Source organism: Panthera pardus, unplaced genomic scaffold (assembly GCF_024362965.1).
Source record: "Panthera pardus isolate Hobbes unplaced genomic scaffold, ASM2436296v1 HiC_scaffold_11, whole genome shotgun sequence".
NCBI classification, from domain to species: domain Eukaryota; kingdom Metazoa; phylum Chordata; class Mammalia; order Carnivora; family Felidae; genus Panthera; species Panthera pardus.
In genome coordinates this window covers 81,484,193-81,504,465 of record NW_026526666.1, presented here as the reverse complement: position 1 = coordinate 81,504,465, position 20,273 = coordinate 81,484,193, and the positions used below count along the sequence as shown (strand labels likewise).

The window sequence follows — 20,273 nt, the reverse complement described above, 5'->3', positions numbered from 1 at the left end:
GCCCCTTTGAGGAGTTTCAGTGTCTTCCTCCTTCACCACACATGAAGAACAAATTCAGGAGAGGCCTGGTTTTCACTTTCCCCAGAAGGGAAAATGGGGGTCTGGGGTGAAGGGGCTTGTCCGGATCCGCATGGGGCCCCAGTGCACCTGCCTGCTGGGCCTGCATTCCTCCACCGGGTGGCTCCCCGCACCTTCCCGCTTTCCCCTGGGTTCCGCCCCGCCTGGCCCTGGCAGAGCCGCCCCTCCAGTCGGGGCTCCGGCCTCTGGGTAATCAAACTCATAAGTCGGCTTCTCCTTCTCCTCCAGGTAGTAGTTACAATTTAACTGGCTTTCCAAAGAGGTGGTATCAAACTCCTATAAGTTATTATGCCATATCTTCCCAGGCTCCACCCTTGGAGACTGATTCAGTGTGCTGGGGCCCAGGCCTCAAACCCACATTTTAAACAAGCAGAAACACTGCCTTAAGGAAAAACCCAGAGGCTGGAAGGAGCAGGAGGTCAGGCGCAGGAGTTTCATAAGGGAGTTTCAGCTCCATTTGGGCAGGGCAGGGGCTGCTTTGCGCTCCATGAGGCCTGGTTCAGGGAGGCACAGGGCCACACGAGCCGCTGTTGGCCGCACACACCGGGGCCTCTCCGGCCAGCTCAGCTCGAGTCCCACCATCCGCACCCCACCCCCCCCATGCCTTTGCAGAGCCACCTGCGTCGAGAATGCCCTTTCTTCTTCATTCAAGACTTAGGTGTCACTTGCGTGAGGACAAAGCCTCCAATAATTAGCTGTTCCAACATCCCACAACTGCTCAGAGACTGCCGAGTGAACCAAAGCCATCCCAAGGGCTCTCGGACACGGAGCCACTGCGCAGCAACAACCGAGGGTGTGTGCCTGGGGATGGAAGTCTGGGCTCTGCCCCAGGTGTTCCAGGTTATTCCTGGCCCAAGAGCACTGCGTCTCCCCTGCGGGAAGCGGGGAGGGGGACTCAGAGCTGAGGGGCTCTGGACCCTCCCACTCCAAGGGACAAGGGTGAAAGAGAGGCCGTGTCAGCTTCCTCCTGTGAAATGGGACGAAGGGCGCCCTCAGACCACGGACCGGGCCCCAGCAAAGCGGGGAGGGCGTGCTGTCCAGTTAAGGCCGTCCCTCCCCCAACCCAGGAAACCACCCCTCTCCTTGTGGACGAAAAGGAGCCAGTGGAGAAAGGCACAGAAGAAACAGATTTTACAGATTTATTTTTAAAAAATGAAAACAAAAGGTTAAAAAAGTCCTTCATTTCCAACCCTGCCTGGGGGTGTGTGTGGGGAATAGAACAAGCTGAGAAAGGTGCTCACCCTGTTCCCAGGGAGAGCCCCGCTCCTCCCCCAGGAGCCTCCGAGGACAGGGCAAGTCAGAGGCAGGCCCTCGCCCTTCCTGCCCTGCCTCCTCCGCAGGTAGCTCAAATTGCTAGCAAGTTCCAGAGGCAAACAAGTGTGGGAACTGGAGGCCCAAGGCTGCCTTCTTCGCGGCAACGCCACCCTGGCTCTTCTCTGCCCTCAGACGTTCTCTGGGCCCCCACTCAGGGGCTCCTGGGGCGGGCGGGCGGGCAGGCCAGGAGGCCCCGCCCGGCCTACAGCAGCTCCCTTAATGCTGTTCGTGGCACAGCAGGGCAGTCGGGGGGACTTCACAGTGTGGGAAGGGCTTCGGAGACAGCGTGCCCACTCTGGAAAGGAAAACCCTCTGCACAGAGGCTGCCCTCCTTTTCTATTCCCCATCCTGAGGCTGAGTGGAGTCCAGGACAAAGCACTAAGTGGCTGTTTGCTACAGAACACCTGGAGGTGCCAGAGGGTGGCTCTGGGCCCATCTGTCAGTCCAGGCTCCTACACAGTCATCCAGTCACACACACAGCGTTAAGGCGTCTGTGCCAGTGGGCGTGGCCGAACCGGGCCCAGCTTCTCTCGCTCCACCTGCAGAGGGTGAAGGGGGAGAGCCCCTGGCTGCTTCAGAAACGGGCTGAAGGGGGAGAAGCTGGCAACGGAAGAGTTAGCCAGGCCTGGAGAAAGAAGCGGGAGGAAGGCAGGCAAGGGCTCGCGAGGCCTCTATCCAGGCCTGACGGCTGCCCTTGGAAGTAACCCAACTCAGGTTGGGGAGCCCTGACCATACGCCCCCTGGAAAATGGGGGACAGAAAGAGAGGAAGAGAGCGGGGCTAGAGTATTGGGACTTTGGAGGAAGCCAGTGCTATCAATATTTACAAGCATAAAGCCCCATCTTCTGCGCCACCTACCTCTCTGCCCCTCCCACAGAAAGAAAGGCCCCTGAGAGCCATTGAGGGGGTGCCAAGCCCTCCTCACCAGCCACGCCCCACAGGGAGAGCCCTTCCCTCCGACTGGCCCCGTTTCTGGGCCCCTCAGGAACGTCCGCCTGGCTCTGCTCAGTCGGGAGGAGGAGCCCGGGCCAGACCCCTGGCTCTCCGGCCGGCCCTACGAGTCCTTGAGCATGCTGATGCGTGCGTAGATCTTCAGGGCCGGCCCCAGCTTGATGTTCATGGCGCTCATCAGATGGTCCTCCTTGAGCAGCAGCAGGGCTTGCCCGTCGATCTCCTGGGCGCGGAACTCCTCTGCTATCTCCTGGCAGCCTGAGGGGACACCACCAAGGACCGCATCACCCTGAGCTCCTGCGTTCGCGCTTGGCGGTCACTGCGCGGGAGACGTGCGATCTCGTCTAACCCTCCCGGCCGCCCCGCACCTCGAGGAAGGCCATCCTGCCGTCAGAGGCCAAGCGACTCCCCCAGTGGTCCCACCTCCTCATTCACCCGTGTGTCCTCACTGGACCCTCCCCTCAATGGACTGGGCGGACCCAGCAGAGCAACACGGTGCTGCAGGAGTGACCGCGTGTGATTTCCAGGCCTAGGTCACCAAGGGTACAGCAGCTGCCACCTTGCTTTATTTTGGAGGAAGCTGGCGACCGTATCGTGAGGACCCTGGAGCAGCACTCTGAAGAGGCCCAGGTGGACAGGAACTGAGGCCGCCTGAGTGGGGCACCTTGGAACCGGTCCTTCGGCTCCAAGCCAGACAACTGCACTCTGGCTGCCATCCTGATGGAGGCCTCGTAAGAGCCCAGGCCAGTGCTGTGCAGCTAAGCCGCATCCCCGACCCACAGAACCCGGGGGAGCAGCCACTACGCTCTGGGGTAACGAATGAAGTTCGGTTCCCGGAAGAGGGGTGCTTCCATGGCCAGGAGGCGGCAGCTGGAAGGACCGTGAGGAGTCAGTGAGGCGTCTCAGACACTCAGAGAGGCTCGAGGCTCGGCGGGAGTCTGATGGCCTGTGAGGAAACTGGGTGAGGCTTCGAGGAAAGTGAAGAAACTGTTCCTGGAAATCGGAAAAAACGGAGCAAATGTGGCCGCCCTGCCGCCGGGGGTCACGCGGTGAGTTTAACGTGCCTCACGAACTGAGCAATCTGAGGACGCTTCCAGCAGAATGCCAGAGGCTTCGCCTGGTGTCTGATGCTGTGCACAGGAAACTGAGGAGAGGCGAGGAAAAGGCAGAACTGTTCCACATCAAGGAGCTAGGACTGGCTGGTTTGAAAATCGCTAGCCTCTGTGACAGCAAATGAGGCTGAAACTACAAGGTAGTCTCTAGGCAGAGGTCAAAGCCAGGACGTGGGACACGGGCTAGAGACGGAACTGAGGGTGTGATCAATCTTTCGCTAAGACCTTGGAAGCATGAAGGTGCTGCCTCAGAGGGCTCTCTAAGGATGTCATGGGCGTGCCTCATGGATCCTCGCCATTCAACAGCGGAACTTCTGAGAGGTTAGGGGCACTGTCCCCCAGCTTCAGAAGAAGCCGACAGAGAGGAAGGCTTACCTTGGAGCATTTTTGGGTATGGGTTTTGTCTAATGGAGTGAACCCCAACAACTCGCATAGGAAGCCCACAAAGATTTTAAGAGAATCGTACTCGCACAGACACTGCTCTAACCGAAAGGGTCAGAAGTCATAGAAAATGAGGAGCAGTACAAACAGGCTGAGAAAACGCCCCTGCTGAAAGCCCAGGCTGCCTTTCATGGGAAAGAAAGGATGACTCAGAGGGTGGAACCAAGAAAGGGAAAGAAAGTCACCCCTAGGCTCTGAGTCCTAATTCGGGAATGCCAACATGTGTCCGTGCTAGGTTTCGGAACTAGTGCCATGGCTCCTGTATCCCCCGTTTTCCCCTTGTTGAACAAGCATGCCCACTGCGGTGACCCTGTGCCTGTCCTGCCAGATCTGGGGTTTGTGCAAGGAGACGGGTCATGTGTCTCTAGCTCTCGGGTGTTCAGATCGAGAGGAACCGGCCGCAGGAGCTCCTCCACGCCTGGACCTGAGTTCGCTGGTTGAGATCCTGGGCTTCGAGCCCCTGCTGTCATGGAATGAGGCCTATGGGGTCAGGGTGGGGGTGGGGGTGGTCTACTTGAGGGAGGGACATGAATCACTGGGGCCAGTGACTGAGGAACTATGGTAATCGGCCCTCAGACAGCTCCAAATCAACCTGGCTTCCCTTTTATGCCCCCACAGGCACGACCTGTGTGACAGTGTGAAAGTGACACCACGTGGTTTTACGACCGGTGTGACAGTGTGAAAGTGACACCACATGGTTTCGGAATCTAGATCAAAAGGGGCACCAAGGCTTCCACCTGATGTCCCGGACCACCAGCTGTGGGACAAGTGCTTGCCACATCCTGGGAACACCCAAGCGTGAGTGGCCCATACTGAGAGGAACTGACACCCGCTGTGAGCAGCCATACCCTCCTTGAGAATCAGGGCAGTACGGCACCTCAGAACAGGATTCCGCAGCCCCAGGGAAGCCACATCTTCATCGCAACCTTGTGAGAGGCCCTGGGGCAGAACTGCCCAGCCGAGCCACTCCCAGATTCCTTCCCGACAGTGACCGTGTGGGGATATATTCTGGGGGCGCAGCAACGGATGACTAACACACTGAGCTAAGGGGCAGAGCCGGGATGCGAGCCCAGTCCTGACACACAAGGCTGTGCTCTCAACCGCTATCTCCACTCCAGGCTTGGAGTCCCAGGCCTGTGGCAGCCCCTCTGTACCTGGCGTGGCCAGCGGCTGGGTGAGACTGGGCAGAAACAACAGTAGAGAGGTTGTGTGATCCCACGGAGAGCATCTGCGAATAACGTGAGGTTTGCCTTCCAGGGTTTATTTCTAAACTGTAGCCCTCAAAACCACGTGCACTCCCCGCCAGGGTTGTGTGCAGTCCTGGGTACGCGGCAGACTTGCACATCTGTGCGCCTCTGCTCACACGCCCCCCCTGGTGCCATCTCTCTAGCTGGCCGAGGCCTGCGCACCCGCGGTTTCCAGCTCACACAGTCCTCTGCTGGCTTTCTCCTTGACAGGTTGCCTACATTCCACTTGGCTCCTCTCACACTCTGTCCCAGGAGAGACACGGGGTCGACTCACCGTCCCCTCTGCATTTCACACAGCCGGCTCACCATGGCAGCAAATACACCTCATTACAGGCACAGGATTTAACTTACAGTTGTGTTCTGAACTAGAAAGTACACTCTTCCAGGCGGGAACCTCACTGACTCATCTCTGCACTCCCGTTCGTGAGCCTGAGTCATCAACTGAGTCATTTCCTGGTCGGGGGAGGGGAGGTCTCTCCCTCTCTCCCGGCGATGCCATCCCGGGCAGGTGTGGGACTGTCAGGGGTCTTACCTGGCAGGGAGCGGATGAACTCGTAGACATCTTCTACATTCCATTTGGTGGGCTCGCTTGGTAGGAAGTGGTGCCCCATGCCCACCAGGTCCCGCATGTGCATGTCAGGGAGCTCCAGGTCCCGCTGGCCTTGTCGCCGGCGGGAGGTGGACGAACTAGCTGAGATGGGTGACAGGGGCTCCTCATAGCTTGAGTTATCCGAGCAACGGCTGGAGTCTTCCTGGCTGTGTGTCAGCTGCAACGCGGCCGTGACCGAGAGGGGCACGGTGCCTGTTGGCTGGGGGGCAGGGAGAACGGTTGGCTTCCTGATGGGAGAACCACCCACGTCTAGCAGAGTGACGGGCAAAGCAAGTGGTGTCCTCCTTCTACTTGGTCCACGACTATATACCTTTGAATTCCTAGATCAAAGCATCTTCCGGGCTGTCCCCTCTCTGGTCCTCCCAGTACTGGCACGTGCACCGCACTGCACGGCAATGACCTGACTCTATGTCTGTTGTTTCTTCTAGATGTGGGGTTTTAAACCAGGGCTCTATGGGTTTCAGGTGTGGTCTACGAAACAGCATGGAGAATTTCCTGGGCATATGCATGTTGGATGGCAGCTTTCCTCACAGTCTTAAAGAGGTTTATGACAACAAGCAGCAAAAACACATCAGGTTCTGAAATGTCCCACTAGGCTGTGGGCTCCCGCAGGGTGACTTAGAGCCTTAGTGCCTCACAGCGCTACAGCGCCTCTCAGCATACGGCTGGGGCTACAAAATAGTTAACGAATGAATACCCATGGTCCTGGTAGAGGCTTCAAGAACTCAGTGCTCTGTGTTTGAGGAGGCAATGACGGGCGCCTGGGTGGCTCGGTTGGTTAAACGGCCATCTTCGGCTCAGGTCACGGTCTCACAGTTCATGAGTTCGAGCCCTGTGTCAGGCTCTGTGCTGACAGCTCAGAGCCTGGAGCCTGCTTCGGATTCTGTGTCTCCCTCTCTCTCTGTCCCTCCCCCGCTCATGCTCTTTCTCTCTTACTCAAAAATAAACATTAAGAAAAAAAACAAAAAGAACCAATGAGATGTGGGGGAAAGGGTATAGGCTGCCTCCCCACCCCGCCCTCCATGCGAGACATGAGATAACCGGGACGGTTTGTCTCTTCACAGGGCCAGGCAGAGGAGACCCCACTTCCATGCTCCCAGAAGGATGGAAGCAAACTGGAAGGGGAGAGGTGAGGAAGGGGCAAGGGAAACCACCCCTAAGCATCCATGGGTCCAAATGCAAGGGCCCCTTAAGGGACCTGAGAAGGTTGTGAGAAATGAGGACATAACAGAGTATACTTAGTCAGCAGGGGGAAAGGCATGCGGGTGTCCCGGGCCTGTTAAGAAGGGAAGTTGGCGGGGACTTGTGTCAAGCCGGCATCTCACCTGCTTCTTGGTATCCTTGGTAAGTGGTGGCAGACTGGCTTTGCTGGCCCGGCGGCGGTTGTGGGTCGTGGCTCCTGCCTTCTGAAGCTTGCTCCGGTCCGAGTGGAAAAGCCCCACTCGTTTGGTACACCCCACGTTGTACCTGCCAGAGTCAGGGAAGGACGGAAGTCAGAGCACAGTCATGGGGAGTACGGGCCTCGGGCAGCATGACAGCAGCCGGGCTCTCCAGCAACATCTGAGTCTGTCTATTTGCGCCGATCCTGGGTCTACCACTGACTGCTAGCTGTGTGACTCTGGGTAAGCCACTGGATCTCTGAGCCTCAGTTTCCTCATCTGGAGCTGGGGATGAGACGGCTCACTTCCTGAACTCGGTCCAACAGTGACATGAGCTAACATGTGGCAAGTGCTCAACATGACAACTCAGGTCATGTGAAGAACTCGTGGCCAACATAGTCTACACTGAACGTCACTGGTGCCAGAAGACAGCTGCCTGCAGTCCTGCTGGGAGGTACAGGCGCACCTCACAGACACTGCGGGGTCGGTTCCAGAGAGGACTCGCAATAAAGAGAGTCAGATGACTTCTGTTTGTTCCCTGATGCATATAAAAGTAAGGTTTACGTTACACTGGAGTTTATTAAGCATGCAATAGCATTATGTCTAAAAAAACCAAAGTACGTGCCTTAATTTAAAAACACCTTATTGCTGGGGCGCCTGGGTGGCTCAGTTGGTTAAGCGTCCGACTTCGGTTCAGGTCATGACCTCACAGTTTGTGAGTTCAAGCCCCGCGTCGGGCTCTGTGCTGACAGCTCAGAGCCCGGAGCCTGCTTTAATTCTGTGTCTCCCTCTCTCTCTGCCCCTTCCCTGCTTGTGCTCTGTCTCTCTCTCTCTCTCTCTCTCTCTCAAAAATAAATGTTAAAAAAATTTTATAAAATAAAAAAATACCTTATTGCTAAAAATTGCTAACCATCATCTGAGCTTTCAGTGAGTCATAAATAACCTTTTTGCTGATGGAGGGTTTCGCCTCGATGCCAACAGCTGCTCGCTGATCAGGGTGGTGGGTGCTGAAGGCTGGGGCAAGTTCCTAAAATAAGACAACGATGAAGTCTGCCATGGTGATGGACTCTCCCTTTCATGGACGATTTGTCACATGCAATGCTGTTTGATAGCATTTTCCCCACAGAACTGCTTTCAAAATTGGGAATCCTCTCAAACCCTGCCACTAATTTATCAACTCAGTTTATGTAATCCTTTTTTTGTCATTTCAACAATCTTCACAAGCATCTTCACCAGGAGATTCCACCCACCACTTTCTTACTTTCTTTGCTCCTCTATAAGAAGCCACTCCTCATCCATTCAAGTTGCATCACGAGATGGTAGCAACCCCGCCCCATCTTCAGGCTCCACTCCTCATTCTGGTTCTCTTGCTATTTCCACCACATCTGCAAGGACTTCCTCCACTGAAGTCTTGAACCCCTCATGGTCATCCATGAGGGTGGGAATCAACTTCTTCCAAACTCCATTAATGTTGCTATTTTGAGCACGTCCCATGCATCCTGAATATTCTTAAAGGCATCTAGAATGACAAATCCTTTCCAGAAAGTTTTTAATGGACTCTTCCAAGATCCACCATCCCGATCTATGGCAGCTAGAGTCTTACAAAATGCACTTTTAAAAAAGACCTGAAAGTCAAAATGACCCCTTGATCCATGGGCTACAGAATGGATGATATATTTGTTAGCAGGCATGGAAACAACATGAAATCTCATTGCCATCTCCATCAGAGCTTGTGGGTGACCAGGTGCACTCTCAGTGAGTGGTGACATTCTGTATTTTTTTTTTTAATGTTTACTTTTGAGGGGGGGGAGGGGCGAGAGAGAGGGAGACACAGAACCCAAAGCAGGCTCCAGGCTCTGAGCTGTTAGCACAGAGCCCGACGTGGGGCTTGAACTCACAGACTATGAGATCATGACTTGAGCTGAAGTCAGACACTTAACTGACTGAGCCACCCAGGCTCCTTGAGCAGTGATATTCTGAAAGAAATCTTTTTTCCTGAGCAGTAAGTCTCAACAGTGGACTTAAAATATTTACTAAACCATGCCATAAACAGATGTGCTGTCATCCAGGCTTTGTTGTTCCACTGACAGAGCACAGGCAGAGTAGATGTAGCATAATTCTTAAGGGATGTTCAGAATGGTCCATGGGCATAGACTTCAACTTCCAACAACTCACCAGCTGCATTAGCCCCTAACACGACAGTCAGCCTGTCCTCTGAAGCTATGATGCCAAGCACAGACTTCTCCCTAGCTACGTAAGTCCTAGACGGTGTCTTCTTCCAATAACAGGCTGTTTTGTCTGCATTGAAAATCTGTTGTTTAGCACGGCCACCTTCCTGAATTACTGTAGCCGGATCTTCTGGGTAACTGGCTGCAGCTTCTACATCAGCACCTGCTGCCTCACTATGCATTTTTATGAAACGAGATGGCTTCTTCCCTTAAATCTCATGAACCAACCTCAGCCAGCTTCAGATTTTTCTTCTGCAGCTTCCTCTCCTCTCTCAGCTTCACAGAATTGAAGAGAGTCAGGGCCTTGGCTCTGGATTAGACTGTGGCTTAAGGGAATGTTGGGGCTGGTTTGATCTTCTATGTAGACCACTCAAAGTTTATCCATATCCGCAATAAGGCTGTTTTGCTTTCTTATCATTTGCATGTTCACTGGAGTAGCACTTTTAATTTCCTTCAAGAACTTTTCCTTTGCATTCACAGCTTGGCTAACTGTTTGGAACCAGAGGCCTATCTTCTGGCCATCTTGGCTTTCCACATGCCTTCCTCACTAAGCTTAATCATTTCTAGCTTTTGATTTGAAGTGAGAGACCTGTGCCTCTTCCTTTCACTTGATCACTTAGAGGCCACAGTAGGGTTATTAATGGGCCTAATCTCAACATTGTTGTGTCTCAAGGAATAGGGAGGCCTGAGGAGAGGGAGAGACAGGGGAACGGTCGGTTGGTGGAGCACTCAGAACACACATGACGTTTACTAAGTTCACCATCTTATGTGGCAGTAGTTCACAGAACCCAGAACAATCACAGGAACATCAAAGATCACTGATCGCTGCGATGTGATAATAACGAAAAGGGAAATACTGCAAGAATTACCCAAATGTGACACAGAGACAAGAAGTGAGCGAATGCTGTTGGAAAAACGGTGCCGATGGACTCGCCTGACACAGAGTTGCCGCACACCTTCAATGTGTAAAAAGCGCAGTATCTGGGAAGCATGATAAAATGAGATATGCCTGTAGCTTGGCAGAGCTTCACAGAGGTACCCTGATTACCTCCAGCACAGGGCTGAGGACAGCCTTATTCCAGCCGGCATGCGGAGCCCCTCTCTGCCTAGGGATTGAGAGAGTTCTATTCCTTTGAGGGTCCAGGGCTCTGGGATCGGTGCCTCTTCTGCCGTGGTATGGAGACCACATAGGGCTCTGGAGTCAGATGGGTCTAACTCCCCAACTATGCCGCTCAGCACAACTACTTATCCTCTATGCCTCAGTTTCCTGGCGCGTGTGAAGGGCACAGCAGTTATGCCTGCCTCACAGTTATTTTGAAGACCAGATGACCCAGGGCGTATCAACTGCCTAGAGCAGCGCCTAGCACGTGGCAGGCACGCAGTAAACGACGCTGTGTCTGACTAGGATCATCGGTCTACGCTGGGTGAAGCGCACAAAGAGAACATCTACAATGAGCACAGCGGCTTGGCGCGAAGCCTCTGTTGGAGGGCTTGCCTGATGGGGACAGTAGCTGCCAAGGGCAGGGAAAGAGGACGGGTTCAACGGGGCCCAGGAGGGACAGCCAAGCTGAAGCACTGCCTCCTCTCCTCGGACTTGGGGCTGCTCACTCGAGCTCTGGGTTCCAGGACCTGGCGGATTAGCCACACGGTGCCACTTCCAGGCAGGTGGAGGAAGACGGAATGCAGATAAGCTACACCTAGGGTCTCCCAGGATGGACGATCGATCGCTGAAGGGAGGTAGGACACGACACGAGGTGCGATCCTGAGGAGGCGGAAGGGCTGGCACAGCGACAGGGCTGAGGCCACTCACCTCTTTGCACAGGCCATGGAACAGAAGCGCTTGGAACGCTTGAACTTGTAGGCAAAGTCCACCCGGCCACAGAGTTCACACTTGAGTTTGAGGGGAGTACCCTCCTCTTTGGATTCTGGAAAGTATGGAAACTAGAGTAAGTGTAAAGACGAGCAACCCCCACAGGACCCCACGAGGCCTCCCTTCTCTGCTCTGCCTCCTCCTCATGTCCCCACAGCTGTGGCATGCAGTGGTGGTCTGGCTTGGAAAATGCCCATCTGCTTTCGCCGCTGGTTTGGGAAGAGACGTTTCTTCCACCCTGGCCAGTAGCAGTGGTGTTTGGTGACGGACCCCCGGACACCTAACAGGTTTTCTGTCCGAGTGCTACGAGCCTGAGGCAAACACAGGTGGTGAAGAATCAGCACCCCTCTGGAAGAGAGGAGGCTCGTGGGGAATACTCTGGATGCTGTCACAACTGATCTGGAATTATCCTACCTTACCGTGACCCGTCTGGTCGGCTGTTGCCCTGGATCACAGAACCCAGGAGTTCTGTATCCTACGCAGCCCCCACTCAGTCAGTGGCTCCTGCTGCAAGTGCAGTCGTCGCCTGGCCACTGTGGCGCCCGAGGGCCGGCTCCCGAGGCAGCGAGGGAGGGGCACTCCTGCCTGCCCACTCCCACCTCCTGCCAGCGACTCCCACAGGAAAAGCAACTCTTGGAATCCTGTGCATGGCCAGAGCGGGGCTGGGGGAGAGGCGGGGGACAAACAGTTCCCCGAGGGCAGGGACTTTCCCTCTTTCGTTTTCTAGGGGGCAGGGCCCGGGGGAAATGGTTGGTAGATCGATATGTTAACCCACTCTCTGGCCAGGGTTCCTCCACGGATACGGCTAGAGGAAGTGTGCGAGGCCTGCCTTTGTGGCCCTGTCTACTTCCCGGTCAGCTCAGCCAAATCGGAAGGCATTTGGGGTGTGAGAGGCCTACCTTGCAGATAGGGCTCCTCCATCTCAGAGTCAGTGGTGGTGGTGTGATCCTGCTGTGGAAGTTTCTCAGGCAAGAACCCCTGTGCATACTTCTTCTTGAGATTCCCCACCAGCAGGGACGAGCGTCCCACCTAGAGGACAAGGTGACATGGAGGCCATGAGGGTTAGGTGGGAGACACTGCCTTGTTATCCAGCCTCATCAAAATTACAAATATAAAGCATCTAGGTGCAGATGCCAGCCTCCACATCATCATCCAAGTGTGCCTTGCTCAAGGCCCTATTCTGCTGAGCAGCTCAGGAGGCAAGATGCCAACTGTCCCCCAAGTACAGGGATGGCTTCAATCCAGGACCAAAGGACGGCTTAGGAGGTTAGGAAAATACCTACTCTTCCAAGTGAGTGAGGGGCAGAGATGGAGGCAGAAATCACCACCAGCGAAGCTGCCAGGACCCAGGGTTCACATGTCACCGGGCAGGAATACAGCCGAGGCCGTGTGTGTGAGTATATATATGACACTAGAGGGACTCGGCAACCATTTTTACATTTCCTACTTTTCCCCACCTTACAGCTGCTCTACCCAAGCCAGAGACACAGGCAGCCATGGAGGAGAGCAGGAGGAAATGGACTCTGGGCCACAGAGCAAATGCCCTGTGTGGCTGCCAGGATCTAGACGGGCTTATTCACTCTTGGTCCTTCCTTCGTTGCCTCTGTGCAGGCAACCTGGTGGCTAGATCTCTGGGGCGATGCCGTGGGGGAGCCATTCAATCTGCATCCGCCCTGTCAGATCGGTTGGTTTCTGGTGTTTCTCTAGGAGACCAAGGCCAAGACCTAGTCTAATGAGGGAGGGGACGTGACAGGGCTGGAGCTACTTATAGCTAAGGTGCTCCAGGTAGATTTCTTTGCCACAGGCCTTGAACAACCTTCAGAGGGAAAGAGGACAAGAACCTATTTGTCTTCTGGCATTTTAGAAGGGCAGTTCAGCCAGCTCAGTCAATCAAGCTTAGAGTCTTCTGCTGACTGTTCCAACCACTCAGGGACCCGAAGAATGAGCAGAAGGCAGATGGCATCCCATGAAGATGGTATTCTCTAACAGCCAGATAATCTCATCACAGGAGAGGCCGGTGTGCACCTGGCTCTGGGCTCCTCCCACCTGTATAAGAGCATCACCTGTCTTCACCAATTCACACCGCACAGAATCAGCTGTGGGTGTTTTGTTCTAACAAGCCATTTTCTTGATTCTTTTATATTTCCCTTTGGTCTTATGCTCTCATCGGAGACATCGGATTGTGGCCTTTCTAAAGTACCCCTCACTCTCATACATTCTCTTTTCAAGGCTCTGTCACCAGAAAAGAAGCTTCAGGCTACAACCCTGTTCTCTTTTCTTCATCTCAGACACATCCTGAAAATTTTGTTCTACGGTTTCCTTTTGTTCTCTAATTAGCTAAAGTTTTGCCATTCAGAGGTTCTGGCATTCAAAACTGAACGAGGTCTCATTTCCCCAAACCCATCATCTTTCCCCCAACACCCCAATGTGAATTCCCTTCTAACTAAGGGGGTCACACATCACCAGGCAGGAACATGGCTGAGTCTGTGTGTGGATAACTTCTAACCAAGGGACCTTGCCAATTATTCCTAATCACGGATCCCTTCTGGACCTTAGGAAGACACTCAATCCTAGAAAGAAAATGGCTCTGACATTCTTTTGCGGGGGGGAAATTAGCAAGGAAAAAGCAAACTGTTTACATTTTTGGACATTTTACACGGAAATGTAAAAATATTCTAATACACATCCAAAATATACTTCAAAAAAAAAAAAACAAAAAAAAAAAAAAGAGGGGAAAAGAAGTAGTCCGTACCGGGAAAGGCTCCGCCCCCTCCTGGATCACAAACCCTTCGATAACATGCGTCAGGATTTGGGGTTTCACAATGGCCTGTGGTGGTTTATTCTCACCATTCTGGGGGGCAGTGCCGGTGATGCTGGAGGCAGAATTTCCGTTCCCTGAGGTCATGCCGGGGCTGCTGAGGTCGGTCAGTGCATGAACAATGCCCTGCCCTGTCTCTGTACAAGGGGAGAGTAGGAAAACACAAGCAGGGGAGGTCAGAACTGGGTCCAGACCAGCAGAAGGAAGGGCAGGGACTCAGCATGTGCCTGGCTTTTTCCATGGAGCCAAACGACAATGCGAAGCAAGCAGTCCCCTCTGTCAATGACCCACTTAAAACTGGCAGGTTTGATGGACACACCACCAAGTGGGACTATAATCGGTCCTGCAACCAGGCAGCTAATCAGCTAGCAGTATTTTTTAATTTCCCAACTGTGCTAAGAATAGTTAACCAAGTCAAACAGATAATAATTCTCTTTTGGGAGTTAAGACCTCAGTCAATATTGATCTGGACAAACAAGGCAATCTTCAGTTCAAGGGAGAGAATGTATTTAAGGTGATAACTACAACCAGGATGAAAAGCTGCACTAGGTACAGGGCTTGGGGTGTGATGGGGTCTGGGGGAGAGAGGTTAAACCTTCTATAAAGTTTTCCAAGGAAAAGGATTAGATTTTAAGCAGCCTGTGAAAGGTCAAAGTACAAACCCCAGAGATGAACACAAAGGGAACACGAGGGTTGAGCCCCAAGTGAACACGGTGCTATCCATAAGAGGCTGGTTATTGGGGGTCACGCATTAAGACACACCTGCATTCAATTTCTCCCCCAAGGTGGGGGGCTCTATGCTGCTTCTGTTGGCCCTGTGCTCTTGATCAAGCCCCTTTCCCTGTTCTCAGCTCCACATCCAGTCCAGTCCTTAGCCAACCAGAGTCCTCCCCTCCTGAGGTCTCTTCCCCTGCGGGCCTGCTGGCCTTCCTCTGAAGGACCTGACAGCGTGCTGTAAAAAGCGTGTCAAGGTGCCTACACAGAACACACCACAGGGGACCCTCCTCTTCTCCACTTTGTCGGCCCCTCTCCTGAGCTGCTCCATGATTTAGAGGTACAGACCCTCATTACCTCACTTTTGCAGCCCCCTCCCCGCCCCCTTCCCAGGCCCATTCCACACCAACTGTGTGAGCTGAATTTGCCTGTAACCTGGAACTTCCTAAAAAAGAAAAAAAGAGAAAGAAAAAGCCATTTCTTTATTACAACAAGCCTATTGATATTAAGCGTAACCCTGCCTGTGTGTGTTACATTCTTGAAAAACGATTTCAGTACATTAGTTTAGTAATTTTTGCATAAAACTTTGTATGTCGATGCTCTTATTTCATGTTAAACACTGAAAATCTCACCATGGAACAGGAATTCAGAGTCTGATATGTAGCATAAGAAATAAAAATAAACACATTTTAGAAAAGGTTTATAGCTGGTTCATTTTATTATTAGCAGTCCTAATGCTCAATAAACCAGGATAAATCTTTTTTGATAGAAAAGAATCGACTATGACACATGCCTTCACTAATCAGACCTCAGTAATTCAACTATAATAAATTTCAGAGCTGAGCACGAGCCATCCAAGAGATATGAATGATGAGATTTTTTAAAATTAATTTTTGTTTGAGACACATTCACACCAGCAAGTTGGAAAAATTCCTTTAAGTGTTTATAGTCGTTTGAAAAAAAAGTTTTTGACAGCTTTGACTTTACTGTAGAGATGAAAATTTTCCCCTTTGGAATTCGCCTCTCTAAACTATGAAGGTGTTTGGGAACTACATCAAAAAATCTTTTCTTAACCGCCCATGGATAACTAGGAGGACCAGGTCAATCAAATCAAATCAAATCAATCAAATTAAATTTCTCTGCTTTTAAATGTTAAATATTTAAGCCTGCGTTTACAGAACTACATTTTCTCTTTTATTTAATATTTTAAATAGGCAAGAAAACATGTATTTTACTTAAACTGATGAATAAATGCTGTTAAAATATAGAGCTGACTATAGAAGTTAACATTTTATTTTTAGATGGTGGCAATTTACATCTAATTAGAGCCTAGTAAAATATTTCCTGACTTCTTTAATGAACTACAGATTACAGAATCACAAGATTAGAAAGTCTGGTTCATTCCCTTACCAATGCTTGAACCTTCTCTGTAATACTCCCACCACCCAGTGGTTTTGGGGCATCTGTCTGAACAGCTCTGGATGGCAAAGGAACGGACTACCTCTGGAGTGGTTTGTTCCCAGTGCGGGCAGTTCGGTTAAAAAGTTCTTCCTTCCTGTGAGCCAAAAATCTATCTCCTGTTAATTTCTGCCCACCTTTCTGCTCCTTAAGACCATACAGAAGAAGGCCAATTGCATTTGTATAATGGGCAAAAACACAGGCTTAGACCTGGCTTAGAGACTGGTCTTTATCACTCAAACGAATTAGGGGCAAGTCGTGGTCTCTCTGAGACTAGCTCTCTCACTAGCTGTAAACTAAGGACAGTAACACCACCTACCCTACAGTGTCGGGTGGCTATGAGGACCGCAGGAGATAATCCCCCGACAGAGCAGCACACTAGAAGTGCTCACGAAATGCTCTTGGTGTCAGAAAGCGTATCACTCACGACCACATTCTATCTTCTCTCCTTCAGGCCAAACGCCCTCTGCTTCTTCTATTCCTTCCACGAAAGGCTGCAAGTTCATCATCATCCTAGGTGTTCTCTGTTTACATCCTTTAAAGTCAGGGACCCAGTCAACACCAACAGAAAACTCAAGCGCACTGATCTAGGAGATGGGGTTGGTTAAGATTTTTGTTTTGTTTCTTTGAAACATGGTCACATTCCTGACTGAGAGCACAGGAGGAGGGAGCCACAGGACTCCCTTGTTTTGGTTTATAATTCCTCTGTGGAAGTACTCCTTTCTCCTTGAATTCTGGGGTCACTCCCACCTCTGGCTCTTTAGATATTCATCACCAAACTGCTTCTGATACCTTGTCTCCTTTTATGGGATCTCTCCATCCTTGCCTGATTCTTCTCCCTCCCCCACCACTACTCCCTCCCCTCTTGTGTCTCGGAGCAGTGTCTATTAATGTGCACTGGAGCACTGCAAGACGGGGCGGTGCAGGCAGAACTCCTGAGGTCAGATTCCTCCCTCACGCCAAATACAGTAGTGAACAGATACATTTCAGTAGCTCCGAGTCTACAGAGCCGATGCTTAACTCTGGGAAGCAAAGGCTTCTTGGAATCTCAGTCTTAAAAGAAGGATCTTATTAAGCAGGAGAATAAACAAATAAACCCTTTCACCCTAACGTTAGAAGCTATCACTGCCCATTATAACGGGCAGGTTGCAGAAGAGACAGAAGCCAAGGGACAGAGGGAGGGCGATTTACGAATATACAAAGGTTTGCGACTATTTGCTTGGCAGTCCTCTTGTGGGCCAAGGCCTCCTCATCTGCTTTAGGAACAAAGGAGTCTGGGCTATTTCTGGAATGACCAAACACAATCTCACCCCCTGCCAAGCTCAGCACTCTGAGATTAATTTAATCTGCTTCCCGCTCTCCCAGACTGCTCTGCAGCCTGCTGGAGGGAAAGCAGCTTAATAGTGAAACTTGCAGAAACCTGTCCTGCCGGCCCTGCGGCCAGATAAAAGATAGAGAGAAAGAAAGACTCTATTTCAGGAATTCTTGCTTTCTCAATTCTCTTGACCAGTCCTGAGGCTGGTGGTGCTGCTGAAGATTTCCACAGGTCTCAAAAGCCATTATACACAACTAGGCACCCAAATCTGAAAGGTGGAGGCCAGGATGCCGTGAGCACGACAGGCTGCGGGTGGTGGGGCTGGGGGTGGGGGGTTGGGGGCGGGAGGCAGGCCAGGGAGGGAGAATCTAGTCTTTTAATGAAGCTGCCCACAAAGGGCCAAGTATGCAGATAGGAATGAACAGCACATATGTTCTGGGGCAGTTGTTAACATTATGTAGGTCTCAACCTCTAGGTTGCCTCTCAATTCTGGTCTCATTCATAGGTTCTGGCAGAAATGTGGACCACCCGGCAGCCTGTTTGTGAGATTATCTGCATTGGGGTTCGTCCTTTGTGCTAGGCAGAGCAAGTTTCTTTAGGCAGGGGCTATGTCTTGTTACCTCTGTATCTTCAGGAACTAACCCATGCCCGCTATAGGACAGCTACTTAATGTCTGTTAAACTGGATCATCTGGAACCCATGGTCTCAGTCTTCGCCAGTCTCCTCAGTCTCAGACAGGGAACTTGACACCATCTGAGATTTGTAAATTACTTTCCGAGGCTATAATGATTTGAGAGTAGCTAGGCCAGTGCCTCCTATAGGAGCGGCATTTCTGGGTACCTGGTCACGAAGAACAAGAGTTATTCCTTAGCCCATTTCATCCCGTTAGGGTGGGGATTTCTTCAGCAAGAAGGGGCATTAAGTTGTCCTGAAGGCTGGAGTGCTGGATTCCTTGGCCCCTTCGAAACATGGGTGTGGGCTCTAGGCATCTGGAAAGCATGATGACCTCTAGAGGCAGAGCCTGGGAGGCTCCTATAAAAATGGCCCCAGCCTCAGGGGCAGTCACTAGGTGTCTAGAGAGGCTGAGCTCTCCTGCCCACTGAAGACAGAGGTCTGGATGGCCACAGCTATGCGAAATCTGGGTCATTTTAGAACTAAGTCTGATGTTCTCCACGTGTGCAGATAAAACAAAAATCAGTTATGCTGGAACATGGCTTAGTACTAACAGTTATTATGGGCATATCAGGTGGTCTGGCTATTCATTCTGTGTGCCCCTAAAGCAAGTCCTTGAAGACCTGCTTCAGAGGACATGGAAGGCAAGCGGAGCGTCTCCTGCCCCCTCAGCGTGGTCCGTGGCTTTCATTTCTATCTTCTCCAGACAGGAGGAGTATTTTAATTTACAAGACTTCTAACTACCCTTGCTTGACTGCAGCAGGAGTAAGACAGAGCTAATGAAGTTAATAAAGAATTTAAGGAAGCAAAGTAGGTGATAACATGGGTCATTTGCCTGCAGCAAATTCTGCTCGACAAATGGCAAAACAAGGTTGCTTATACAACAGAGAGCATTCTCTCCATGCCCCTGGCTCTGAAATCATGCTCACTGTGCCTCAGCTTAGCAGGCCTAATCATGTGGCCAGGATGGGGGACAGCAGGATTCCTGAAGAACCGCTTGCTCTAGAGAGAGCCCGAGTGGAGCGCCTGCGAAGTGAACGCCCAGGGAAACCATATCCAGGAGGCAGAGAGCAGCTGATCTGGTGGGTAGTAACAAAGCACAGTAAGCTGAGGGCAGCGGAAAACCCCACCAGCCACTCTTACAGTCTCTTTAGTTATTCAGAAAGAAAGAAGTAAAGAAATTGGTGCCATTCTGAAAGTGAGGAAGGCCAGATATTTCATAAACACGTTTTTTGGCATCCCCACCACCGCCCCACGGTGGGGGTGGGGGGGGGAGTAGGAAACTGAAGTGGCGGGGAGGGGGGTGGTGACGAGGGAGAAAGGGGTGGGCAGACACAGGTAGATGGGGGGACAAAGGGCAAGGGGGCAAGAGAAGGAGGACGATGGCTCCATCCTGGGACCTCACGAGTCCATCAATTAAAGAGAATCATTTGGTTAACAACCTTTAAAATGTAAATAGACACCTGTGGTCATTCACACCTTGCTGTGAGCCACTCAGATAAGCAGACAGCTTTCCTCCCAATTTCCGGACAGCAGGCTTGGTGGGAAGGGTGGGAGTGGACAGTGATCCTTCTGGATCATGGGCACTAGATCACACAGGACTGGAGTCTAGCATCTGAATTTTCCAGAAGGGGAAAAGTGTGCATTTCAGAACCAAGGCAAGGGTGGCTGCCTTGTATGTGGAAGACAGTAGCTTCTAAAACATGCACAAAAGGAGCTCTTAGTCACGGGGAAACCGCAGGCCCCTTCCTACCCCGGGGGTCTTCTGAGTATCACAAGGCAGGAGGCACCAATGCCCAATGTTCGTAACTTTTTCAGGGGAAGAGTCACAGGGGGCTCCTGTCACAGGGGGCTCCGGGGCCCCTGGCCGAGCAGTCACGGGAGGGCGAGGCTCTGGGTCCACGCCTGGACTCCTGCGGGGAAGCCGGCCGGCAGAACGCAAGGGGAGGCTGAGCCGGGTAGCCCCACACCCGCTCTCAGTGACACGGCCGAACGACCTTGCTGAGTCCGGGTTAAGAGGACCGGAGGGCAGACGTGCTCCTCAGACCTGAAGCATCCGGGCTGAGC

The 20,273-nt window shown here is 52.1% G+C and overlaps 1 protein-coding gene across 7 annotated transcripts in view; it reads right to left on the bottom strand.

Moving 5' to 3' along the window:
* Positions 1 to 1,203: 1,203 nt before the first annotated feature.
* PHC2 (polyhomeotic homolog 2) overlaps positions 1,204 to 20,273 on the bottom strand; it is a 115,883-nt gene continuing 96,813 nt past the window's right edge. For all 7 annotated transcript variants that reach the window (XM_019429773.2, XM_019429775.2, XM_019429776.2 and 4 more), the window contains 6 exons: positions 13,982 to 14,184; positions 12,129 to 12,258; positions 11,170 to 11,284; positions 7,078 to 7,219; positions 5,675 to 5,951; positions 1,204 to 2,600 (listed from right to left, as the gene is read on the bottom strand). In XM_019429773.2, coding sequence (XP_019285318.2) covers positions 2,446 to 2,600; positions 5,675 to 5,951; positions 7,078 to 7,219; positions 11,170 to 11,284; positions 12,129 to 12,258; positions 13,982 to 14,184 — 1,022 coding nt within the window. In that variant the 3' untranslated portion in view covers positions 1,204 to 2,445. The remainder of the gene's footprint in view (positions 2,601 to 5,674; positions 5,952 to 7,077; positions 7,220 to 11,169; positions 11,285 to 12,128; positions 12,259 to 13,981; positions 14,185 to 20,273) is intronic.